General features: G+C 29.4%; 2 protein-coding genes across 2 annotated transcripts; both read right to left on the reverse strand.

Moving 5' to 3' along the window:
• Positions 1 to 489: 489 nt before the first annotated feature.
• LOC118072259 (uncharacterized) lies at positions 490 to 1,775 on the reverse strand. The gene is made up of 4 exons (XM_035091972.1): positions 1,682 to 1,775; positions 1,411 to 1,563; positions 1,186 to 1,338; positions 490 to 659 (listed from the first exon to the last, which is right to left on the reverse strand). The coding sequence occupies exons 1-4, from the start codon at positions 1,739 to 1,741 to the stop codon at positions 513 to 515; spliced, it is 513 nt and encodes a 170-aa protein (XP_034947863.1). The 5' UTR covers positions 1,742 to 1,775; the 3' UTR covers positions 490 to 512.
• A 516-nt stretch (positions 1,776 to 2,291) lies between these two features.
• Positions 2,292 to 23,263, reverse strand: LOC118072245 (uncharacterized). The gene is given in 11 exon segments (XM_035091956.1): positions 2,292 to 3,231; positions 3,371 to 3,648; positions 3,731 to 3,865; positions 4,012 to 4,212; positions 4,320 to 7,243; positions 7,246 to 8,123; positions 8,303 to 8,540; positions 8,736 to 8,851; positions 9,060 to 9,083; positions 9,946 to 10,117; positions 22,236 to 23,263. Coding segments are annotated over 11 exon segments (5,493 nt in total). The 5' UTR covers positions 22,320 to 23,263; the 3' UTR covers positions 2,292 to 2,788.
• Between the last annotated feature and the right edge of the window lie 434 nt (positions 23,264 to 23,697).

Here is a 23,697-nt window from a genome sequence, read left to right on the forward strand (position 1 = left end):
TATATGACATATTTATTGGAAAGAAAAAAATCTGAAAATATACCAGTCTATAACAATTAGATTAAGACAAGAATAAGTTCTCTGAAAGATTATAACGGATATTGTAAGAGTTGAATATTTTTTTTTCAGATAATATTATTATTATACGAATTCTAAAATATTGAAAATAATTATTAGAGGTACTGGACAGCTTTTTATATCTAGAATTTTGAAATTATGATTTTCGATTAATTAAAAAATTCACAAAGATTTGCTAAGAAGTCGATTCCCGTTGGTACTTTGCGTTCTCTCCTAGGGAAATTTGTAATTAAATCTTACCTGAGTACTTGGAGGAAAACGTTTGATGAGGGTAAAATTTTAGGGTATTTAGTTGACATTAAAAAGTAGTCGATTACTTGTATTTTATGCTAAGTTAGAATACAGGTCATAATTTTATTGTAGATTACATCATTCATATACTGATAAAAATTCAATTATTTTTTATTGGAAATTATTCTTATTATTTAAATATTTTATTGGATTTCAAAAAAGTTTCGGCAGTAGAAGAAGATTTCATCTTCCAATTTCGCACTAAATTCTGCCACGTACTTATTGGCTGGAAAAGTGTCTGGAAGAGTAGCAGTTTCTATCACAGTTAGCTTAGAACTTGAATAAGTCCCCTGAAAATCAAATCAATTGTCATGTATATACTTATTGGTTGAATGATTTCATTATTACATATTGCGGTGAAAATATAGTGAAACACCTAGAACAGTTTTCAATTTTATTTTTTTATTAGCTTCCCACTTGTAAGTTATTGTAATGGATCCGATTTTGCTATTTTGGACCAATCCTATTCGATGGGCATTTACATCATTGAGTAATGAACACCTGATAAAGTTTACAAAAAACTATTAAAGAGGTTTGATAAATTCAACGAGTCTTCAGTTTTTGAAAGCATTATACAAAAAGTTTACAGGTTGGATAGATCTGTCACACTCAGCATCTTTTTTTTAATTGTCTATAAACTTTAATCTACATTATGGTCATTATATCCATCAATGACATGTTGACAAGGTAGACACCTTGAGGGCTGAGACATTGTAGAAATTACACTACTCTACGTTCTAAAACGTTTAAATTGTCAAGGTGTTTCACTATTTGTTTTGTCAACCCAGTAAATTATAAAATATTGAAAATAATTACTGGCTGTACTGGGCAGCTTTTTATTCCCAGAGATTCAAAAATACGATTTCCAATGATAGGCTCACTCACAGAAGCACAAGAAGGCATTGCGATATCAAATCCAGTTGGTACTTTATACTCACCCATTGTAGCTCCGATCATTTTGAAATGCGTCTGGAGCAGTAATCAATTTCTATAATTAGATGTAGAAATTATAATGAATAAAGTCAAATAGTCAAATCTTACCTGAGTGCCTGGTGGGAAAGTTTTAATGAGAGTAAAGTTCACGAAATATTCATTATCCCTGCCTTCGTCTAATAAATATATTTCTACATTACTGAAATATTCGGGATTGACCGTTGGGCAATCGACATCAAAAGAAACGATACTTAATTCAGCCTTTGAATAAAAAATTTTAATATTTATATTTTTTCATTAAAAGCTCTGTAACCAGAGTAACTCTAAGCAAATAATCGACTTAGTCATTTGATAAAATATTGAAAAAAATTTTTCATACCTGAATGTAGGGTAGTTGATAAATGCCAAGAGCAATGACAATTGAAGAAATCAGATTCATCGTTGAGACTTGTTAATAGTTGGATGAAAATTTCAATTATGAAGCAGGCTATAGAGAAGGGTAAGATTTATTATAGTTTTACTGCATTATTCACTAATTAAAATCATACTATAATAATTCTTTTGCGATACATTGTTGTACAATTTTATTGTAGATGTTCATAAGATATCAACCATATTCTTTATAATTATAGCTTATCGAGATAAATGCGTTGAAAACAATCCCAGTAGTATAATTACCAGTTACAATATTTATTAATTACAATTTATTATTTGAAGAACAAATATTATTAGAAAATACTAGAAAACATCACGATCGACTTTATTGCATTTAATTTAGTTTTTTTGTTAGAAAAATTACATTAAAAAAATCGACTTATGAATTCTTACAAAAGTAGATAAGTTAAGACTAGACAATGATTATCAATATTAGAAAAATTTTTCGTATGTTATCAAATATGAGACAAGACATTTTTCATATATTTTTATTAATAAATTAAAAGAAAATAAATTTACAATTATTTCAACTTAATTAATAATTAGGATACTTATCTACTTATATTTAACAATAATATTCAACTATGAATATTAAATTATTTCATAATAACCCTAGTAGAAATTTTCGAGTTAAAAACAATCATCATCACCACATAAGATATCGTTGGGTATAATTATCTTTGTATCAATGTGTTTTTATAACTATGTTTCCGGATTTGTTCACACATTTTTTTATTGATGTTTTCAGTGATAATGATTCCTATACATTTATTTAACTTATATTTCCAAGAAGCATTATCGCTGTATATTCACATCCAGAAAATCTAGGCGAAGCATTGACTCGATTTCATTTCTAGTAGGGAATCATCAATGTTAGTGTGACAATGATGATAAATTGAACACGTATACATTTTTTCTATTAATATAAAAACCAGTCTCATTTATAATTTTTCATGTATTGCACAATTGAGCGAATGTCTATAAGTAAACAGGCCATACACTTTTATCATTTGATTAATTCATCATGAATTGATTGAATTACTATCTAAAATTATCGTGAATGTAGTGGGCAATCACGTTCATCACTTCCATCAGAGCACTCTAAAAATCCATTACACACCCTCGATCTTGGAAGACATTCACCCAAAGGACATCTGTGACCTTTGCAAATGGGAATCGATGGCAAGACGTCTAGTTCTCGCATGATTCGTTCAATCCACGGTAGATAGTGATAAACTTTAGTGTAAACACCTGGTCTACCTGGCCTAGCACATCCGTAGCCATTAGAAGTAATTCCATGTAAGGTGTACTTATCATCAGGACCTCTACAAACAAGAGGACCTCCGCTGTCACCCATGCAAGCATCTCTTCCGCCGTCTTTTAAACCAGCACACAACATTCCTGATGTTATCCGATAAAGTGGTAGAAATAGTGTCTTTCTTCTGCATTCCTCGGTTGAAATAAGGGGTAATTCAACTTCCTGAAGTGTATCCGCTACAGGTGTTTCATGAAAGATTTAAAATTATTACTAATCATTTGGGACTGGTTATCAATGCAATTTTCGAATTCTTGAGTTAAAAATAAATTCAAAAAATTTTTATTGAATAGAATGTCTACAAATAAATTTACTTACGAAAAATACGGCCAACTTCAAACAGTTGTCCCCATCCAGTAACTGTACAAATGGTTCCACTCTTTGGTTCATTATTAGGCAGACAAATGGGTCTTACGTAATCACTGAATATTACGGGTTTTTCTAATCTCAATAGTGCTACGTCATTTATAAATCCATTGTCAATATATTCTGGATGAAGGCCAATATAATCTAAAGTTAAAATTTGTTCATAAGGACTAGGGAAACTTCCTCGTCGTGTTGCTCCAATCCTTGCTACCCAATATTCATTTTGAGCACTATAGAAACAATAAAATAACCGGAAATGAGTTAAAAGATAACTAAATTAATAACTAGATTTTTCTTTAAATTATTACTTACTGGTAAAAGCAATGAGCTGCTGATAAAATCCATCTGTCATTAATTAGAGCACCTCCACATTGATAATCTCCTTCTTTATATAAAGCCACTTGCCACGGCCAGCTTCCTGCTTCTGAGCTTCCACCTCCGACAATTCTAGAGCGACGATAATGAATAGGTCTTCTGATATTATTTTTATTTTCATTTATTTATTTATTTTTTAATTATTCTAATTATACAACTAATAATATCTTCAAAATATTCATTTCATTATTATTTAAAATTATATGTTTTCTAATTACCTGGCTTGGGAAGTAGTCTGAGTTCTAATTCCGCACTCTAGACTCTTACATTTCACTTTCAAAACCTCTCGAGAAGGACAATGAGAGGTCTTGAAAGAAAGGCTTGTTTTGTCGGAAATCTTATCATTGATAACAAGACTGTAGTAGATTTGATTATCTCCAGCTCGTTCATCAATCACTTTCTCAACATCGTCGTAATCTCTGTAATTAATTGTAATTAGCTAACAAGACTAGTTGTTGACATCAACTTTAAAGTAATAGGAAATAATAGTTAAATAACAATAGAAAAAATGAAATTTAATACATACTGATATGTAATAGCTTTACAAACAGCTCTAGCAAGATCTTCAACAGTCCACATACTTTTTCTCTCATCTTCAAAGCTATCAGTGCTATTCAAACAAAGTTTTCCCCATTTTCCATTTTTTCTGACACTCAGATATCCTCTATCTTTATAACTGTTTATTTCTTCTAAAATTCCTGACTTTTTTATTGGCATTCCCACTTTTGTATTTATATGAAAGTCCTTCGATGATTCTGACTGTAAACTATTTTTATTATTTCCAGATATTTCTCTGCTGATTACTTTAGGATTCTTATCACCAGATAAAATTAATTTACTTAAAATATTTCTATTATTTTTCTGATTGTGATCGGCTTTTAGTCTGTCATTCTTTCCATTATCAAACAATTCAGCGGCAATTATTCTAAATGTTGTAGTTTCCATTTGCAAACTTTCAACAGCTAATTGATCATAGTCTTCATTAATTTCTTTTTTCCTTTCCGATTCTTTTGAGCCATTATCGAATTGGCTTTTAAACTTTTTTGAAAACTTTTCTGCTATTTCTGGTGCTGTGAAATCAATCCTTTCATATTTAGGTTCTGTTTCTTTCTCAATTTGATCTTCGTCTTCTTCTATTAATGCAGCACATTTTCTTTCGTCTTCTCCACCAGGACAATCTCTTAATCCATCGCAAACTTTCTCTCTGTCTACACAATATCGATTGTTTCCACAAATAAACTGACCTTGACGACACCAATCACAGTCAGCTTCATCAGAGTAGTCCCAGCAATCAGCAACACCGTCACAAATTTTTTGGTGAAGAAGTTGAGTACGAAGAAAATCAGCGCATGTACAATTAGCTTCGTCTTCAGAATTTGAGCACTCTCCTAGCATATTACATTTTCCAGCAAAAGGAAGACACTTGCCATCATTGCATTGAAAACCTTCGCATTCTTCAACTTCTTCTATCTTCCTAATATTTTCAGTATTCTTATCTCCAACTTTATTTAAAATTTTCGTGTAAACTTCAACTCCGTCACGACTCAGAGTGATAGCACTGGATATATTAACTTTCATGGTCTCATTTCCAGTTGCTACATCTGCTAGCTTCTTTAAATCTTCAACATTAACTGAAGAAAAATTTTTCAAACCATCTTCCTTAGTATTAATAACGACTATAGGGGTTTTAAATGTTCTAGTGATGTTTTTTAACTTTGATCTAGTGTCGTTGTCTGTTCTCACTTCGGCCAATTTTTTTAACTTCTCTAACAGAGCTTCTCTTTCTTCTGCGGTTGAAATTTTTCTATCAAAACCTTGCCCTTGTGGCCAAGTAAATAATTTTTTTATAGAATCTTCGTTGAATTCTTCTTGTTGATGAAAAGCACGGTTTTCTTCGGGATTATTTTTCGTTTTTTGATCAATTATTGGCATGGATGTGGAATTAGTTACATCAAAACTAAGAACTACATTATTTGTTCTTACATTTGTTAATATTTTAGTACTTATTGATGTTACTACTTCAACAATACTCTTCACTGATGAGTTATTTTCTTCTCCAAAAAAATTATCATCATGCACTATTTCTCTTTCTTTACTTTCATGACTTTGAAGAGAAGGACTAGCATTTTCTGTACTGATAATTTGTTTCAATGTTTCAAAATCATCAGCAGTGATTTTTTCATTTTCTGCAGATTCTTTTTCCCCTCTTACTAACTTTTCTTTGTCATTAATTGGTCTTTTTGCAGGTTTTCCCAACACAGAATTACTTCTCGTAGGTGCTAAAGTTACAATATCACCCACAATATTTGCTTTCAGTGTATCATTATAAGTTTTTTTACTTCCTTCCATGGTATGGTTTGTCCACTTCCAAATAAATAATTCAGGATTCCTTCTAGTAGCAGCTTCTGGTCTAGACACTACTAAATCACTTTCTGTTGAAATTTCATCAACTTCAGAATTTTTTTCCAAATCTTTAGAATCTTCTTCAGGAATTTCCGTTAATTCTCCTTCAGTCTCCATCACCAATTTCTCTCCATTGTTGAAACTCGAATGTATAACTTCAGAAAAAGTTTCTGTTGTACTGAACTGTAATATTTTTTCATCATCAATTTTTTGAGCTATTTTATTTTTATTTTTCTGAGTTTCTATATCAAACTTTTCAATATTCTGTTTATCAATCTGACTTTTATCTATTTCTTCATTCTTTTCTATAAGAATACTTTCATTTTTAACTTCATCTACTTGTTCAACTTGTTCAGGCTCTTCAGTCGAACCAACGGTATGTTCATCATAAATTACTGGATTAATTTTATCAATGGGAATTGTATGTCTGAATGGCTTTAAAGTTCCAGGATTATCAACAAGACTAGGTTTAGTATTTCCATTCAAATCAGGCGTTTTAAAGCTCGTATAGACTGGTACTATCAATGTTTGATTAACTTTTTTATCAATGGAAACCTTATCAGCTTGATCACTAGCTACAGTATCAGTATATTTATTCCTGGACTCGATATCAAGCTCTAAATCAGTAACAGGCTCAGCTACGCCCACTCCAGACACAGGTTTCACGGCTGAAAACTCATCAGAATGAAGAGGAATAAATGTGGTAGCTCTATAACCACTGTAATTGATTTTCGGAGAGTGGGTGGACGTCTTGAAGATGTTCGTGGGTTCTAAAGGATTTAATAATGGTCGGAATCCATTTCCTGGTATCATTGGTTCAAAAAAAGATGAATAGGAAGTCATGCCATGTCCAGGTGCTCCTGTGAAGACTTCAAGAAGACTTTCAGGTTGAGAAGATGTATCTAGATGATGATTTTGCGGTTTTATGTGAGATGAACCGGAAGAAGTTCCTACATGAACGTTGAACGTTTCTTCGGGTAAATGCCCTGCTACCTCTATTTCAGAATTCATCTCAGAATTAGCTTCAGCAATGTCAGGAATTTTATTTCCTTAAATTTTCCGTTAGGTCTGAAATTCACCATCTCTTCAGGTGCTATTCTGTCATGAGGGAAATCAACTTCTTCAAGGTCTACTGGCTTTAGATCCACGGATGGAAGACTAAATTTAAGGTCATCAGGTAACGGTAGCGCTGATGTTAATGAAATGCTTTCGATATTTTTTACTCCTGAAGCATCAATCGACCCATATTTATTCCTTTCTTCGATGGTCACTGGACTCGATACTCCGGAAGATGATGATACTGAAGAAGATTCACGAATTATTGGAATTAATTTTGAATCTGGTTTATACGATGGAATAATTGGTCTCCAAGGAGATTCCTCGAAATCTGGTATGGGAAAATTTTTGAAAGGATCATTGAATTTTTCTGTTGAAGTTGAAGAAATGCTGGCAGAAGTGGAGATTGATGTGGTTGACATACTCGATAAATTCTCAGTTGAGCTTGGAACCAATGTAGTAGTTTTTTCTGAATTTTTATCAGCATCCAAACCCTCAGTAGTAATTTTTTGGTTTACAACTGTGACATTTTCAGTAACCAATAATTCTTTGTTTACTTCATCTTTTTTATTGTCTGATGTCTCATCCTTTATCTCGATTGTTCCTGATTCTATTTTTGTCTCAGTATTTTTCATTCCTGATGTGAAATTTAATTTTGTTGCTTGATATGTTCCTTGAATTGTTGGAATGTTACTAAAGTCAATATCTGCTTCAGTAAGTTCTACTCGTGGTGGTTTTGTCTTTGGTTTTGTGTTCATCATTAATGAGCTGTTTCTATTTGGACGAAGTAATCCATTTTTCGTTATCATTGTGTTTCGCTGTTGGGATGAAGGCTTCTGAGTTCTCGCTGCAGTTACTTCCGATGAAATTCCTTGAATAAGAAAAATACAATTTTTTGAACTGTCCTAATTTATAACTGATATTTTTTTGAATTTAATAAGACAAAAAAATTATCGTTAGAATAAATTTAATGTAATTTAATGAAAAATGATAATGAGATATTTAAAGAAAGTATGGTTGGAATTGTTTGCTGAGTAAAAAAAAAATTACTTCGAATTGAAATGGAAGCAAAATCTAATTCCATGTCTTCAAACATTGATGAAGATGAGTACGTCTCTTTGATGATGGTATCGTGAATTGCATCTTCGATGTTCGTCACAGTGCGAGGAATCTTTCTCTTGTCAAGATATAACCTGAAGAAAACCTTGAGCGTTCCATTCTCGAATTTATCTATGATGGTCTGCTTATACGAAGGACCAAGGACGCTTTTTTTAAACAGCATCCCAAGCTAAGGATCAAAGAAAAGAATTTTTGGTTCACTTCATACCCTAACAATGAGACTGCTGACAACTATAGAAAGAATTTAAAAAAAATAATAATAATTTGCTATAAAAAAAATTATTTTATCTTTACTATAGTTTTTTTTGCATTGTCAGGTAAATTATGAGGTTTTCTTAACCGAGACAAATATAATTTGACTCACAATGTTTTTGTACTTGCGTTCTTTCTCACGAAATACCATGCTGGTGTTGAGCTTTAGCATTGGATTGTACTTTTCCCCTTGAGTTATTCTGAAGCTGCACGAGAACCCGATTATTGCTGAAATAAAAAATTGTACCATCATTATTTAATAATGTGTTTAATAGTAAGTTGTACTTGCAGTTAATATTTACTTTTTCAATTCTAACTAATAAATTTACAGTAAAATAATTTTCGTATTGTTTAGAAATAATTGGGAATATTTTAGATAAAAAAAAGATTTTGTAAAATTGTTCATTAAATTTATCAAATAATTTATAATACTTACTATTTTTTGCGTCAGATCTCATAGCTGAAATCAAATCAAATAAACAAAAAATTATTATTAATTCATAAATAAATATATTATTGTTAAATTTATTTTTTTATGCTTATTGCATTGATGCAAGTATTTAGAAGAACCCTAAGCAAGATGATACACATAAGACTTATCAATCTAACAAGATGTAAAAGTGTAATTTGCATTATGCACAGTCTAAAAAATTCAATTTTTAGTCATTTATGTAATGATTGAAATAAGTCATTTAACTTTATATTTTTCTATATTCAAATATTTAAATTTTACATATTGTAAATAATTTTTGAAGCGATCCATTTTTTTTCACTGGAGGGTCTTGCCTCAGTTTCCTCTGCTATTATGTCATTTTTATCGGACATAGCAACAGTAATAAATAGTCTATTGTCCACGTTTCTAGAGACTTGCAACATTAAAATACTAGTTATGCTTTTCGCATCTAACATGTAGAGTTTATACATTAATACCGGAGTACTCGCCTAATTGCTTAGTTACAATAAATAATAATTCTTTAACTCCATGCTTGAAATTTATATACCTATAATTTCTATTTGATTAAAGTGAAATAAAACACTTTTATTCATCTTTACCCTTAGGAGTGGCAAGTATCCCGACTATACCCTATATTGTACATGTTTATTCACTGTGTGTATGTTTAATTTTCTTTTAAGATTTTATTCATCATCGATACTCTTAATCGTTTACTCACTAGTGTGTTGACCCTAACTATAAAATTTATCAGCATAATTACTTCTACAGCATATTAAAATTTCAAGATTATTAAAGATGAGGAGGTTTAACTCAATATTGACACGTATTTATTGAGTATATATAAATATTTTTCAAGTGATATACAAACCTCCCATCCATAAGGCAAGTCCAGCAATAGACAACACAACTAAAAGAACAAGCAAAGCGGCAACAATAAGCACAGCGCTGCCAATTTTCCACCTTGCATTACTTTGTATATTTTTTGACGAGTGTGGAGGAACTCGAGACCATGTTGATCGCGGTGGTAAATAATAGTCATTCTGCAACAAAGTAAGAATATAAAAAAAATAATATAATGATTATTAAAGTAATAGTCGTAGTGTGTTTAAAATTCCGTGAACGATAACACAGTGATGTCGTACATTTTGTAATATTAAATAAATCCGTGGAAAATTTATGGCATTGTCTAGCGGTATTTTGAGAGGACATACGCCGTGCGGAACACAAATGGTCTGTGCCGTTATAACGTCAGTATGGACATCATTATAAGCACTTACGATTGGTCATAACAATATAAAGAATGCAGCTAATAAATTGGAAATGGAAAGATAATTAAAATTAACAAAAGAAATTTAATTGAAGAATCAAGTCGTCTTCTTCATAAAGTCAATTATCAATAGCTTTCTATAGTGTTTTAACTTATGTAATTCACTACTAACTCTTTCTCAAACAAAACAATGCTTTCAAGAAAAAACATTTAAACAAATGAAATTTATGCAAGGTAGTGAATTATGAGAAAAATGTGAGTTAAAGAGAAAATAGTCATGTAAGATTTTTGCAAATGTTTATTTATTGATTATAATTAATATTAATACTTATGAAGTATTTTTAATTGTATTTATTTATTTAACATATAAATAGATTCAAAAGAATGCAGTTCATGAAGACATACATGGGCTTATCGACAATCTAGAAAATGATAAAAAAGAAAAGATCCGTAGGTATCTTACTCATTACAAGTGTTTCGAGATTTATGCATTACATATACTTCACATGAATAATATTGTTCACATGTAGAGCACTACTCTTCAGTAACGTCTCTTAGTGGATAAAAACATGATATCTACCCTTAATTATTTTTAATTAATTTTAGAAACCAATTTTTATTTAAAAAAAATGCAAAACGAAGGTATAAAATTTTAAAACTTTTGTAATAACATACAAAAGCAATAGTAACATGAGAGCATATTACTTGATAATTTAATGGATAGTAAAAGATTGATTGTAGTCAATTGTCCGGATGGATAAAAGCTACTGTAAAAATATCTTGTCAAGTATATGAAAATTTTATAATAATATAATAATTAAAGTCAAGTAAAATTATGGGATGTCTAATAAAATGAATTAATGATTAATCAGTATTTATTAGTAATATTTAAATATAAGTTTTTTAATTATTTTATCTAATTGTGTAAATACTTATAAATTTTTCTGTTTATAAACGATTTATAAATAATTAAACTGAACAAAATAGCAATAAACACTTTCAAGAAAATATTTTTCCCAAATACATGTGTACATACTAGCTTTAAAATATTTTTAGAAAAATAGCTCAAAAGTATTTGTATTTAAATACTATTCAAATACTTGCTTTTGATTTTTTACAAGGCTATTAAGATTAATGAATAAATTAACACGTTTATAAAATTTAGGTAATAAATGAATTAATTATTACTATAATTCAAGATAATATTATTGATTATTTCGTGTGAGGTACACTCAAAGTATTCCCTTATTAAGAAATAAGAAAATGTCTATACTTAAGGTGTAAATATCCTGTCTTAGCTTACGTTAGATTAGCCTTTGCTAGAGTCATGCATAACTTGAGAGAATGCATGCTTATCTATTTTATGATTTTCCTCATCTCACTTCATAGGACTTTTCGTTTTGTTTTGTTATAGCTTTACACCTTTTTAATCTGCTTCCTTAATTTTTTAGGTTTTTTTATCAACCATATTGGACATTCTTCCTCCATTAACACTGAAGAATCTTGTATTGGAGGAAAAGAGTAAATAGAGACCTGAAGGTGAATGATTACTATACGAGATCCCTTCAAGCTCATGGCAATTATCTTTTAGCAAAAAAATTCTTTGAATATTTTTCAAGCAAATTTTGATGCGCTACACTGAGAAAAGGCTTCTTATTACAGTTAACTCGGTGGAATAAATTATTTATTTGCTTGGATGCATTTTTTGTTTTATTTTAACAATTTACTCCTTGTAAGAGTTATTAAGAACTGAATCATGCCAACGAACTTATTTATTATCATGAATTATTATTTTTTTTTATAAGAAATAGTTCAAGAAATGGGTTGTTTTTATTTATTTTTTTATTTATATCCAATTTTTTGTAAAAACAGCTTTAATTTTTTTTTTGTAATTTGTTTACTATTAATAATTCGTATGAATTATTATATTTTTTTAATCAAAGTAATGAGAACAATAAACTGTCAACCTTTACGGATTTGGAAAATTGACTATTTTCAGTAAAAATACGGTCAATTATCGGTAACATATTTTTTACTGAATTTCAACCGTATGAATACAGTTTTATTGTGCAATTTTTTAACTTTTTTTAAAGTAGAGGAGAAGGTGGGACTATGGTCTATTCTTTAATATGGCCAATTCGTTTATTATCAGAGCACAGTGCGTCTGCTATCAGCTAGCCCACAAATATATTGAAAAATAACTTCTTGGCAATGAACAGAAATTTGGAAAAATGGCAATTGATGATAATTTAACAGAGTAAAATGTAATTGAATAAAAACAAAAAGTGGAGCTAAATGAAGAAATTTCAAAGACTTTTAATATAAAAGAATTAAGAAAAGTAAACATTCATAAAAATGACATTATGATAAAAGTAACAATCTATCCATTTTTGTTATTAAACTAATGAATCAATTGATTACATAACAATAAACAAACTAATTTGAACATTAAGGATGACAAAGTGAGCATTGGACTATTGAATAGACACCATTTACAGAAGATTAAAAAATGGTTAAAATTAAGGTGCAATAAAATTTTTTTATTTTAAAACTAAATCTGCTTAATAAAAAACACATGTAATTTTTCTCAAATACTTTTTTTTTATCTTCTGGGTTCAACTGTCCATTTATTGATGTATTCACTCTATATTCTTGACTGCTTCTAAGTGTATACAATTATGTATAATGATATCAAAAAATGTCCATACACTTATTTTTTCTCTTAAAGCTTCAAAGAAATTCATAATATAATTATATTGACATAAAACTGATCTATAAATATACATAGGCATAAAGTGAAATTAAATTATAAAAGGTATAAAAATTGGTGTTCATCTATTAGTAGAAAACTGTCTATTTTTCGATTAAAAAGTTTAATAACCACTTCTGGTTCTTTGTAATAAAACACTTCCGAAAACCAAGATTATCAGTGTTATTACTCCATTTAGAATCCACATTGATAATTTAATCTCATCAGTTCTCCTGTAAAATAACCTCCCAACAATATAATACCCTTCCAAATTGAATAATACCAGAAACACATCAAAGTAATAATTTTTTAATAAAAATAATGGATAAATTAGTTCATATAATCTCAAAGTTACCTTAAGGAATAATTTAAACAATTTTTAATTAATATGCGTGAAATTAATTCAAAGATAAAAAGTAATTTTTATTGAATAATTTGTTGAGGGAATATTTTTTATGACTGTGCAGGTGCTGTCAGCCATTATTTCGAAGTTAAAAAAAATGAAGAAATTGACGAAGAGGACGAAGAAGATGAACAAGAAACGAACAGAAAAAAAGGAGAAAAGGTGCGTTCGAAGGACGAAGGAGATGAGAAGTCTAAGAATTATTGCACGATTCTCATGTGTTCTGAATTGCAATTGACACTCTTAGACGACCCTGAAGTGACTACTAAGTAATGTGTGCAGTCCATTGTGGGAAATTAATGACGTGGCTGAGGTGAGTTAACATAAGACTATTACGTTTATTTTTATTTCTTTGTATTTATTAAAGTGGGTCAATCGAGTATGTTTATTCTAATAATCTAGATCTTGTACTCATTACCAAGAACATTCGATTGTTTTATCTAATGAAATATTCTTATAGCATCTCTTGTTTCAAAGATCAAAAGAACATTGGCTATAAGTACTTGGATGCTTACACTTAAGTTGTGATACCGAGCATGGCCAACTACAGGGATCGTAGAGCGTGGTAACAGCTACATGCGATTCATGAAACGTCATTAGCTCTTGCAAAATTACTTTATAATAACTAGCGGAAATGACACTCTGTTTAAAAAAATTTTTTCACTTTTATAACTACGGTAATGACTAATTATTTCCGAGTTTAATTTTTATCCAAATCGGTGTCAGTCGTGATATGCATTTAATTTATTGAATTTTAGAAGTAGCAGCAAGCATACAACGTTTATCTAATAACAGTTACCACACCTAACTGTTTAACGAGATTTTATTACTTTGATTTATTTTCTTGGACAAAAAATGTTATTTTTTATTCTTTCTCAAGTTAATATAATCTAAAATAATAAAAACAATTATTTATAATAAAAATATGAGATCTCAGGATCTGAATGAGTCTCAATCACCAACAAATTCATGAAGAATTGCTAGTGAAAAATAACGAAAGTTGCCTATAATATAGATAAAGAATATTTTATAATATTTTTTTAATTATTAAATATTATTATTCTAATCTTCTAAGTCCATTATAATCATCACCATCATTATTCACTAAGCACCATACATCCTTTTATCCAATTATTCACCCATTAAAAACAAAGCAATAGCTAAAGCCACAACAACCTTGTACAACACAGCTCAACATATAAACAAAGAATACCAACAAAAAGCACATCGTATATCAACGAATACCATCGGTTAATCAGCATGATCAGTCGATCATGAAATAAGCCTATTAGCATCAAACAAAAACTTTTTATTCAATATTCAACTATTGACTATAAATATAACCGGGTATCAATATATACTTCCAAAACATCAATAACAACACCAGGTAAAATATTCTTCATGGTTATTACACAATAATATTCAATTATATTGTCCATAAAAAATATTTTAATTGACTTATATTAGTATGTTTATAGTGTCTGTCGGTCCAATTAAATTTTACTTCCATGAAATTGATGGATAGGCTATAGTTTATAGCTAAAGAAGTGCATGTAGGGCGTGGATCATGACCTAGGTACAAAACTGTACGTCCTTCGACCAGTTGGAAGATGCGTTTGAGTGCAAAGATCTCTCAAGGACGTTGCCCATGTTTTCGTCCTTGTCTTACTAATGAAACCCTAGAGTTGGGATGTGTATTTTACATTCTCATTGCAAACACTTGGACTTGGCTTTTCCAATGTTTGAACTTGTTTTGCTAGCAAAAAATCTTCAGTAAAAATAATCACAAAAAAAATGAAATCAACTATAAGCTAATTCTAGGTAGAGAGTGGACCTGGATGTATTACTTGGCTATATATCCGTAAGGGTTGGAAGGAAGTTTGGAGCTGATGATGTGTGTATGAGATAGGAGAATATTTAAAAGATGAATAAGAGTACGTAACATACATATAAGTAGTCACAGCAGAGAACATGTTCCCGGTAGACCGGAAATCATCGAGTCACGGCGGTGAGTTCATTTGCATCTACGTGATCTTTTTAAGTCTTGATAGCCAGGATGCTAGACTCTTTTTTCCTGGATACATACCTGTGTTTGCTTCTTTGTTTTAGGCAAGCCTTAATCGGTTTATTTTTAGGATATAATTGAGTGTGAAGAAACAAAGGAATTTTTGCGATCAAGTCTGAACAAAAAATTTATCAGAGAATGAAAGGACGGTTAAAAGAAATTTGATCTACTTTATAAAGCGGTGCAAATGATCATTTTTATGAATGGAAAAGAAATGATTTACTTAAAAATTGAAATATTAATTACGAAAAAAGCTGATCTACTTCCTAAAGTAATTTATAATTATTAAAGTGTAATAATAAAATTATAAATGGTAACAAAATAACACAATTAAGATGTACATTTGTTGGATCTCCATAAAACTATCTATTTGAATTAATCTAAAAGAGAAAATCACGTTAAAGCCATAAAAATAATTTATAGCTAACTTTATCTCGGTTTAATAATTAGTCGTTTCTTTGAAATTCAATTGAAACCCTCATTACATAATTTTCGTCACAAGAAATTAATTCAATAGCATTGTTACCAACATTTATTTATGATGAATAAAATTAATTGAGTGTAAATAAGATTTGCTCATTATCAATCAAATTTTAATTAACAATTTTAATTTGCTCCAAAATAGATTTAACTCCAATAAATTTCATCATGTTTTGCATATGTTTTGTTTAAAAAAAAATGTATGTAAATGAAGTTTTATGACTTGTTCCAACTATTCTTGATAAATCTCTTAACAAAATAATTAAATGAGTAATGACTATTCAAAGCAATGATTTAATTTAGCTCTAAATTCACTCAAATAGCAAAAATGTCTTAGCAATGAAGAACAAAGAGTTTTGCAATACAAAATTCCTTTTTCATGATTATTTATTGTCCTTAATCCGCTTCTGATGTCTAAGCAAATGCTCGTGCTTCCACAAGATCTAGAGGCCGAGATAGAAGTCGAGACCAAGTTGTTACAAGGTAACGACTTGTCAGGTCATAGACACGAGTGTTTTCACTTCAATAAATATCCTTTCCATCTCATCATCTGATAATAGCTAGAGATAAGACTTATTAATTACCATTATTTAATAAAAACATGACTGAAGTGCATGTATACAAAGCATTTAAATTAAAAAAAAATGCTAAACTAACAATAATAACCACAATGATAATAGAGAGCCGATCTTGATGGATCTGATGGTAAGATGGTCAAGGAAAAATGATGAAAATCTTGGAAGAATTGATGAAAGATTATTTTATAGCAAAGATATATTCCTACTTAGCATGAAATAATAACTACTATGGTGTATATCGGATAGCGATGGCGAATGCCATATTCCGGCTTCGGACGATGAACCTAACTGTTGACGATTGTTGTGATGACCGCTTCAAGACAAAAAAGATCCGACTATCCAACACGTGCCTTTAATCTTCGGTTCGGTTGATAATAATTAGAATGAAAGAGAATAAAGAGAAGAACTAGAATTATAAAATGAAGAATAGCATCAATTAATTACATAACTTGTAAGTCAACAAACCGTCAAGAAAAATATATATTAATTGTCCATAACGTTGCTTTATTTCTTGTACGATTTATGTTTAATTATTAATTAATCCAATAATCTTACATAAAATAAAATTTCTTCAAAGTAATATCCTTTTTATTAAATGGAATGTATCATTTCTATGTTATGAAATAATTAGCGTGTAATCACTGATTACCTTTGAAGTCATCTACCAATAATTTTGATTGATTGGTACTATTAATCATTCTTAGAAATTATTATTTTCAAAAATGACAAATTTATAAATATGTGATAAATACTTTCTACCATTATTAAAGCACCATTTTTTTATTTTAATGCTAATTTTTGAAGAATTTTTTTATATTTATTAATAAATATACAAAAAAAAATTAGCTTTCTAAGTAGAAAAATCTCTTCAATGAGATAAAGCACATGTTTTCAATTGGATTTAAATACGTTAAGTATATTTATTATTGATCTGCTTACCTTACGTAAAATTAAAATAAAATATATTCATTTCAATAACTAGTAAATCTTATTACAACATTTTATTATTGAATTTGCTTGTCATCAGGGCCGTATGTTATTAAATAAAATAATATTTATGGTAATAATATTAATCAAGAATAAGTAAAATAATAATTCTTTTCTAGGTGTGTTATTGAGAGAGGAAACCAGATCATTGGAGTTTAAAGATCACGAACGTGGGGATACTAGCATTTGTTGATGATCATGAAGCTCCAAGGCACCTGATGACATGTTATGAAAGTCTAATATTATACTCAAGCATGCAAAAGCATCGTCAGACCATGGATATTTGTATAAAAAAAACCTAAGGTCCAATTGGGCGTGAACAGACCGTTCCCACACCTTCAGCCTCAAGGCTTTTCGTTCAGTCTCGCTAATCATGCGTTTCTTAGCGTCACTGATGTTTTAATTATGTAAACAGTCACATAATAAGACTTTTAACTTGTGTTTACTAACAAGCATTGGTGAATTGTGTGAATTTTTGCATTGTTTATTTTTTTCTTTACATACTTCAGTATGCTGTCTGAGTAATGCAGACCTAAATTGATAAAACGGTTTTTTAAAAAGAAATTTACATTTTAAGAGTTTAAAATTTATGTAAACTGTTGGAATTATTTTCAAATTTTAAATGCATTGTGGGTCTAGGAAATTTTAGTTGTATTTATATTTGTTAAAAGTGAAATAGTAACAAAAAACAGACTGAATAGTGACAGAAGACAAACAAAATGAAGAAAAATCATTTCATTATTTCTTGACTATTGTTTAACTATCATTTGATCATTGTTTGAATTTTTTTGACTGAAAGAAAATAGAAACATAGCACAGGTAAAAGATAGGCACAACATACTTCATGCTACGTTGGAGGTCTTGAAGTTAGTTTTGAACTTCAATAGTTACCTAATGATTTTTAGGAATATTTGAAGATTTCATTTGGAACTTGAAAAGTTATACTTTATTTTGAATAATAATATGATACTTGGAGGTTTTAAACTGGTTAATTTGAGAGAAAAAAAGACAAATGAAATAGTGAATTTAGCCAGTGAAATTGCAATTCAACATTTATCTCAGAATCACCAAAGCATTTTTGTTGAATTGATTTGAATAAATTTGGCTTAATAATTTTTTTTAATAATATTAATAGATTAGACTACTTATCAATTCTTCAAAAAAATATTTCTCTATTCAAAAGTAAGATTATCATTTATTTATATATTCTAAATGATTGAGAGCCGTATAATCCCATCAAAAATTGACTGAATACAATAAACACCCTCCAAAAAACATCTATCACAACAATATCTGATCAATACATATTGAAAAATCTTTCTATCTGCCGCTGAATGCATTTTAAAAGAATAGAGACGACTCTTGATGTCACTTCATTACAAATAAAAATCAGAATAATACAGTCCGAAAATAAATGATCAATAATCAAGGATCAAAAAAGCAAGCAAATAAAAGCTTAAAAAATTTTATAAAGATGCCGATGGATAAAACTAGTAGGTCGTATTTTTTCACAGGCAGGTCTATTAATATCCAATAAAGATCTTAATCGCTGGATGATAAATTTGGAAAAATCTGTAGAAAGAACCTAATGACGTACTGACCTAGCATGATCCTAGTAAACATTCCTCGCACAGGACCGGGTCTTCGACACTCCTGGATACAGTTATTTACCTGGCATACTTTGGTCCGAATACCAAACGAGCCTACAGAGTCAAAGAGCATGGAGAAGTAGCCACAGATCGGTTGTAATTTTTCGAGCCATTAAATCGTCGCATTTTACCACCGGGAATTTATGTTTGAACTTGAACTAGACAATGAAGATAGCTAGAAAAGATTCATAACATAGCATTGTTTCTTTTTTTTCAATGTTTTCTAAGCCTATTGTTGAAAAAAACCAGCAAACGTACTGGAATACTTTCTCAGGTGGTGCACTGAGAAAAAGATTGCTCGATAGTCAATAAACTTTATTTATAATTAATCATATTATGAATTAATATTATGAAATAATGACTTTAAGATAATAACGAAATATTAACAAAAAATGGTTTATGCAGATAAAAATTGATGGTAAATACAATGAAATATTTATTATGACTGTGGCATAAATTATTTCATCATATTTTTAGAAATTATTACACTTGCTAAGATGAAACTTAATTAGTTTTTATTAAATCGTCATTTTTATAACAGCAAAAAATGTTGGTTGTAAGGCGGTAAGAAGATAGATCTTCAAACACTGTATGAAGCATCCAACAATTTATTGTGATTAAAGTAAGACACGTGTTTATAGTGAGAGAAAAAAATTTTCCTATTAACTTTTTTTCTACTATTTACATCATTTTTAATGTATTATTTAATTGTTTAGAAAATTATAAAAAATTTCTTGAATTCCTTCAAACTCTACAAATAGACAAATATTAATTGCAAATACTGTTTCTGTTTAAATATGAAAAGAATATTATCATGTTTTATCATATTTGATATTAGAATTAGGTTCTATTTGAACGTTATTTATAATGCTAGCATTAATTTAACATAAAGCAATACATCTCTTAGCAACTTTAGTTTTTGTAATTTGATTGACAAATGATTTTTAAAATTTTTTAATCTAATTTCAATTTTTTTCTATAAGATGTTTTACACCCGAAATATTTACTCTGAAAATTCATTTAACATAAAAAAAAAAAGTTAAATTTTATGAGAGTCCTATTTTTATCATTTTAAAATATTTTCATCATTTCTAATAATTTTTTGATTGTTCAAGTATATTATTTAATTAGAAAAAACCATTTTGTACACATGAAAGAAAAATATTGTGAACAAGAAAGATTTTTTTCAATCAACCAAAAATTTAAAAAAATGAGTTTTCTAAGCAACATATAATTAACTAAAATAATAGATTTTATTCGGAATATTTACTGATTTATTTTCAGAGAGCATTTTAAAAATATATTCGTTTTCCATACGGGCATTCGTCTATCAGTGAATAGACCCGTTATGTTGAAAGAAAGAGTTGTAGCAAATTGATAAGAACTAGATTTTGTGATTTATTTTTGCACAAGCGGAAAGATAATGAAGGTTATTGTATCATCATGGGATTATTTAGATGAATAGTTAGTGTCTGGAGGCTTTAAAGTCATCAGGAATAATTTTCGAGAAGCATTTTTCCCGCGCCCGAATTTACCGGTCGCGATTAGCATAAAGATAATCGCACTCTTGACTCGCTAACGGCGTTCAGAGCGACGCTCCCTCTGTTCTCTGTCTTTTATTTTCTTTTCTCTCTTGTGGATCGTACACTCAGGGCCTGAGAAAGAGATGAGTTCAGCCAAGAAACTTATAATACCAGGCCAAGTCTTTGAAATTGCCTCTGTACTCTTTCAGTTATAAGAGAGATTACGAATCTCCAAGATGGTAGAGAGCAAGAAAAGTGCATAAAGTCAAGTAGAATAAAGCAAGATAGTTTCTTTGAAGTATGCGCAAGTGTTGGCCGCGCGTGAACTTGAAACCTCAGGCTTATGCAATTCTTTCTCCCTCGCGGGAGAGTCAAGGTTGAGGTTCTCCGGTCTCTTGCCATTGTTCTATAACTGTTTTACAATCGTTTTAATTAGCTACTTGTGAAAATTCAACACTTTTACCATCCTTTTTTCACACCAATTTACTTTTTTTGGGTCATGTTCAACTCATTTTATGTAATTACACTTTTTATCCATACTCAGCACGTGCTTTAGATGTTTTAGAATTATAGAAAAACTTATTAAGATAATTATTCCGCGTTAAGTAATTGCTCTAAACTCACACCTTATTCCTTCTGATTACTCTCTTTTCTTAAGATTTCTCACAACTCTGATTGAAAAATCAACTGTCGTAATATTGTAAACAATTTTTTTATTTCTGTTTTTCACATTAATTTTCTAAATTAGTTATACTTGAAAACAATTTTTTTTACTTCCTGGTATCAAAGTATTGTCAAAAGCATAAATTACTTAATTTATTTTTCATTCATTCTTTTGTTAAATATGTTGTTTTTCATATTTAAATTTATTAATAATTACAAGTTGATTGACGAATCTGACAGTTATAAAATATTTAATATTCTTCTTTGTATTATCAAAATTATTTCTTCATTTGTATTTAACATAAGTGTTAATCAATGAATCATCTTTTATTAGTTATCAAATTATCTATCAAATACAAAAAAAATTAAGTAACTATCTCATTTTCATTGAAAAAAAAAAATCCTCAAAACATTTTTTATAGTGTATTAAATTTGTAGCTAATAATTATTCTACAAATGATTAAAACCCAATTTCTCAACAATTTTTCAATGAAAAAAAAAATAGACAACAAATTCAAAAAATTATCCTATCTCCTTAATTTTTATAACAACAAAAAAGTTCAAAAGAATGCTATAAAAATGCAAATAGATTTTTTTCTACCATCTTTTAATCCTAAATCACTATTTTTTGATGGCTATTTTTTTTTTAGATCACCTCACGTTTTTTCTAGACCATTCGCATTTTTTGTTAAACTCTAGCTCGCGTGTTTGATAGGTATTTAGATCAGTTGAATAAAATTAAATGTTTTATAACACAAAATGTAATGAGTAAAAAAGGAATAAAACAAACTTACTTGATAAGGATAAAGACCTGGTCTGTAAAAGCTACTTGTAGTTAGAGCTGGATGGCTTTTGCTACTTCCACACATGGAAGCCATTTTTTCCTTTTAATTATTTTTCTTATTTTATCCTTTTTTATCGTGGTCTCTCTTTCACTCTTAATGTAGTCTCTTACTCTGCTTGTTCAGGATACTCTTGTCTTCATTATTTCAATATAAATACGTCTCCCTTTATAACTATACTTTCCAACATCATTTTTTATTCATACTCACAGTCTGTTTAACCACTTCATACTTACAAATAAAATATTACAAAGGATATGAAGAGTCAGAAAGAGAGAAAAAAATGAAATGAAATAAAGCCTCAACAAATTTATATATTAAATTTAAGTCAATGAATTAAGATTTAAGAATAATATTATAATTTTGTTGATACAGCAACTTTAATTTATTCACAGTCTGACATGTGTAGTCTCTTTCCACTTCAAGGTCATCATTAATGTTTATATTCAATTTTTTGTATTTACCAACTTCCTGTAACGAATTATTTATCGCTAATTTCAAGCCCACATTATCATTCTTATTATTTTATCTGTTTAAGATTATTCAATGACTTAAAAGTTGTTGGACCTGGAGATAAATCATTGATTCGTCGATTAAAAAGCACCACAGTTTTGTTAATCATTCAAAAGTATCAAAAAAACAAAATAATGTCACCAAGTTCATTGATCCCACTGTTCACACTAACAAGCTATTAATTAAATTCCCTCACACTAGTTTATAAATTTATCGAATGCAATCTCTCGGTCATTCGCCTCGTGAGATTTCTCACAAGAATAAACTCCGAAGAATGGACCTGATTTTTGTTTTCAGTTCAATTCACACTTTATTTTTTTTTATCAATTTTGAATTGATTGATTGATTTTTTGATGTCTATTGTTGCTTGGAATGTAGTGTTGCACTTTGTTATGAATGGTTGAAATGAGAAGTATATTTGTAACTGGAGTATTCGAAACGAACAGAGCCAGGACGTCTTTCTAGGACGGTTGACCACCGACTGACGACTGGAGATGTTCACCACCATTCTTCATCTTCATTCTTTACTAAGCCGGCAACTCCCCTGCTACACTATCGCCTACCCATTCCACTTTTCTCTCTTCTATACAGTTCTTCCATATCCTACCCAAGTCTCCCAACCATCACAAACCATGTAGACCTACCTGAGAGACATAATGCTCCAAGGAACTCGAAAATCTAGTCCTTTATTATGCATTTATTTATCAGCTATTTATTAGGAAAATTTATTGATATGCATTCTTTTACATCATTTTTAAAGAATATTGATTATGTCATTGTAAGATTCCTTTTCTTTTCTTTTATTTTTCAATTTTTTAAAATGCCTTTGTGATCAATGTGTCAGTCAAGTATTTTTACATAATTATTTATGATTGATTTGTTGATATCGAATCTATTTTTT

Source organism: Chelonus insularis, unplaced genomic scaffold, assembly GCF_013357705.1.
Source record: "Chelonus insularis isolate UGA/USDA-ARS -01 unplaced genomic scaffold, ASM1335770v1 contig_90_pilon, whole genome shotgun sequence".
NCBI classification, from domain to species: domain Eukaryota; kingdom Metazoa; phylum Arthropoda; class Insecta; order Hymenoptera; family Braconidae; genus Chelonus; species Chelonus insularis.

Coding starts and splice junctions, on each gene's coding strand:
- LOC118072259 (XM_035091972.1), bottom strand. CDS start 1,741: ATGAATCTGATTTCTTCAATTGTCATTGCTCTTGGCATTTATCAACTA. Junction 1,564..1,681: donor ATCAACTACCCTACATTCAG/GTATGAAAAATT, acceptor TTTTATTCAAAG/GCTGAATTAAGTATCGTTTC. Junction 660..1,185: donor AAAGCTGCCCAGTACAGCCA/GTAATTATTTTC, acceptor TTTGATTTTCAG/GGGACTTATTCAAGTTCTAA.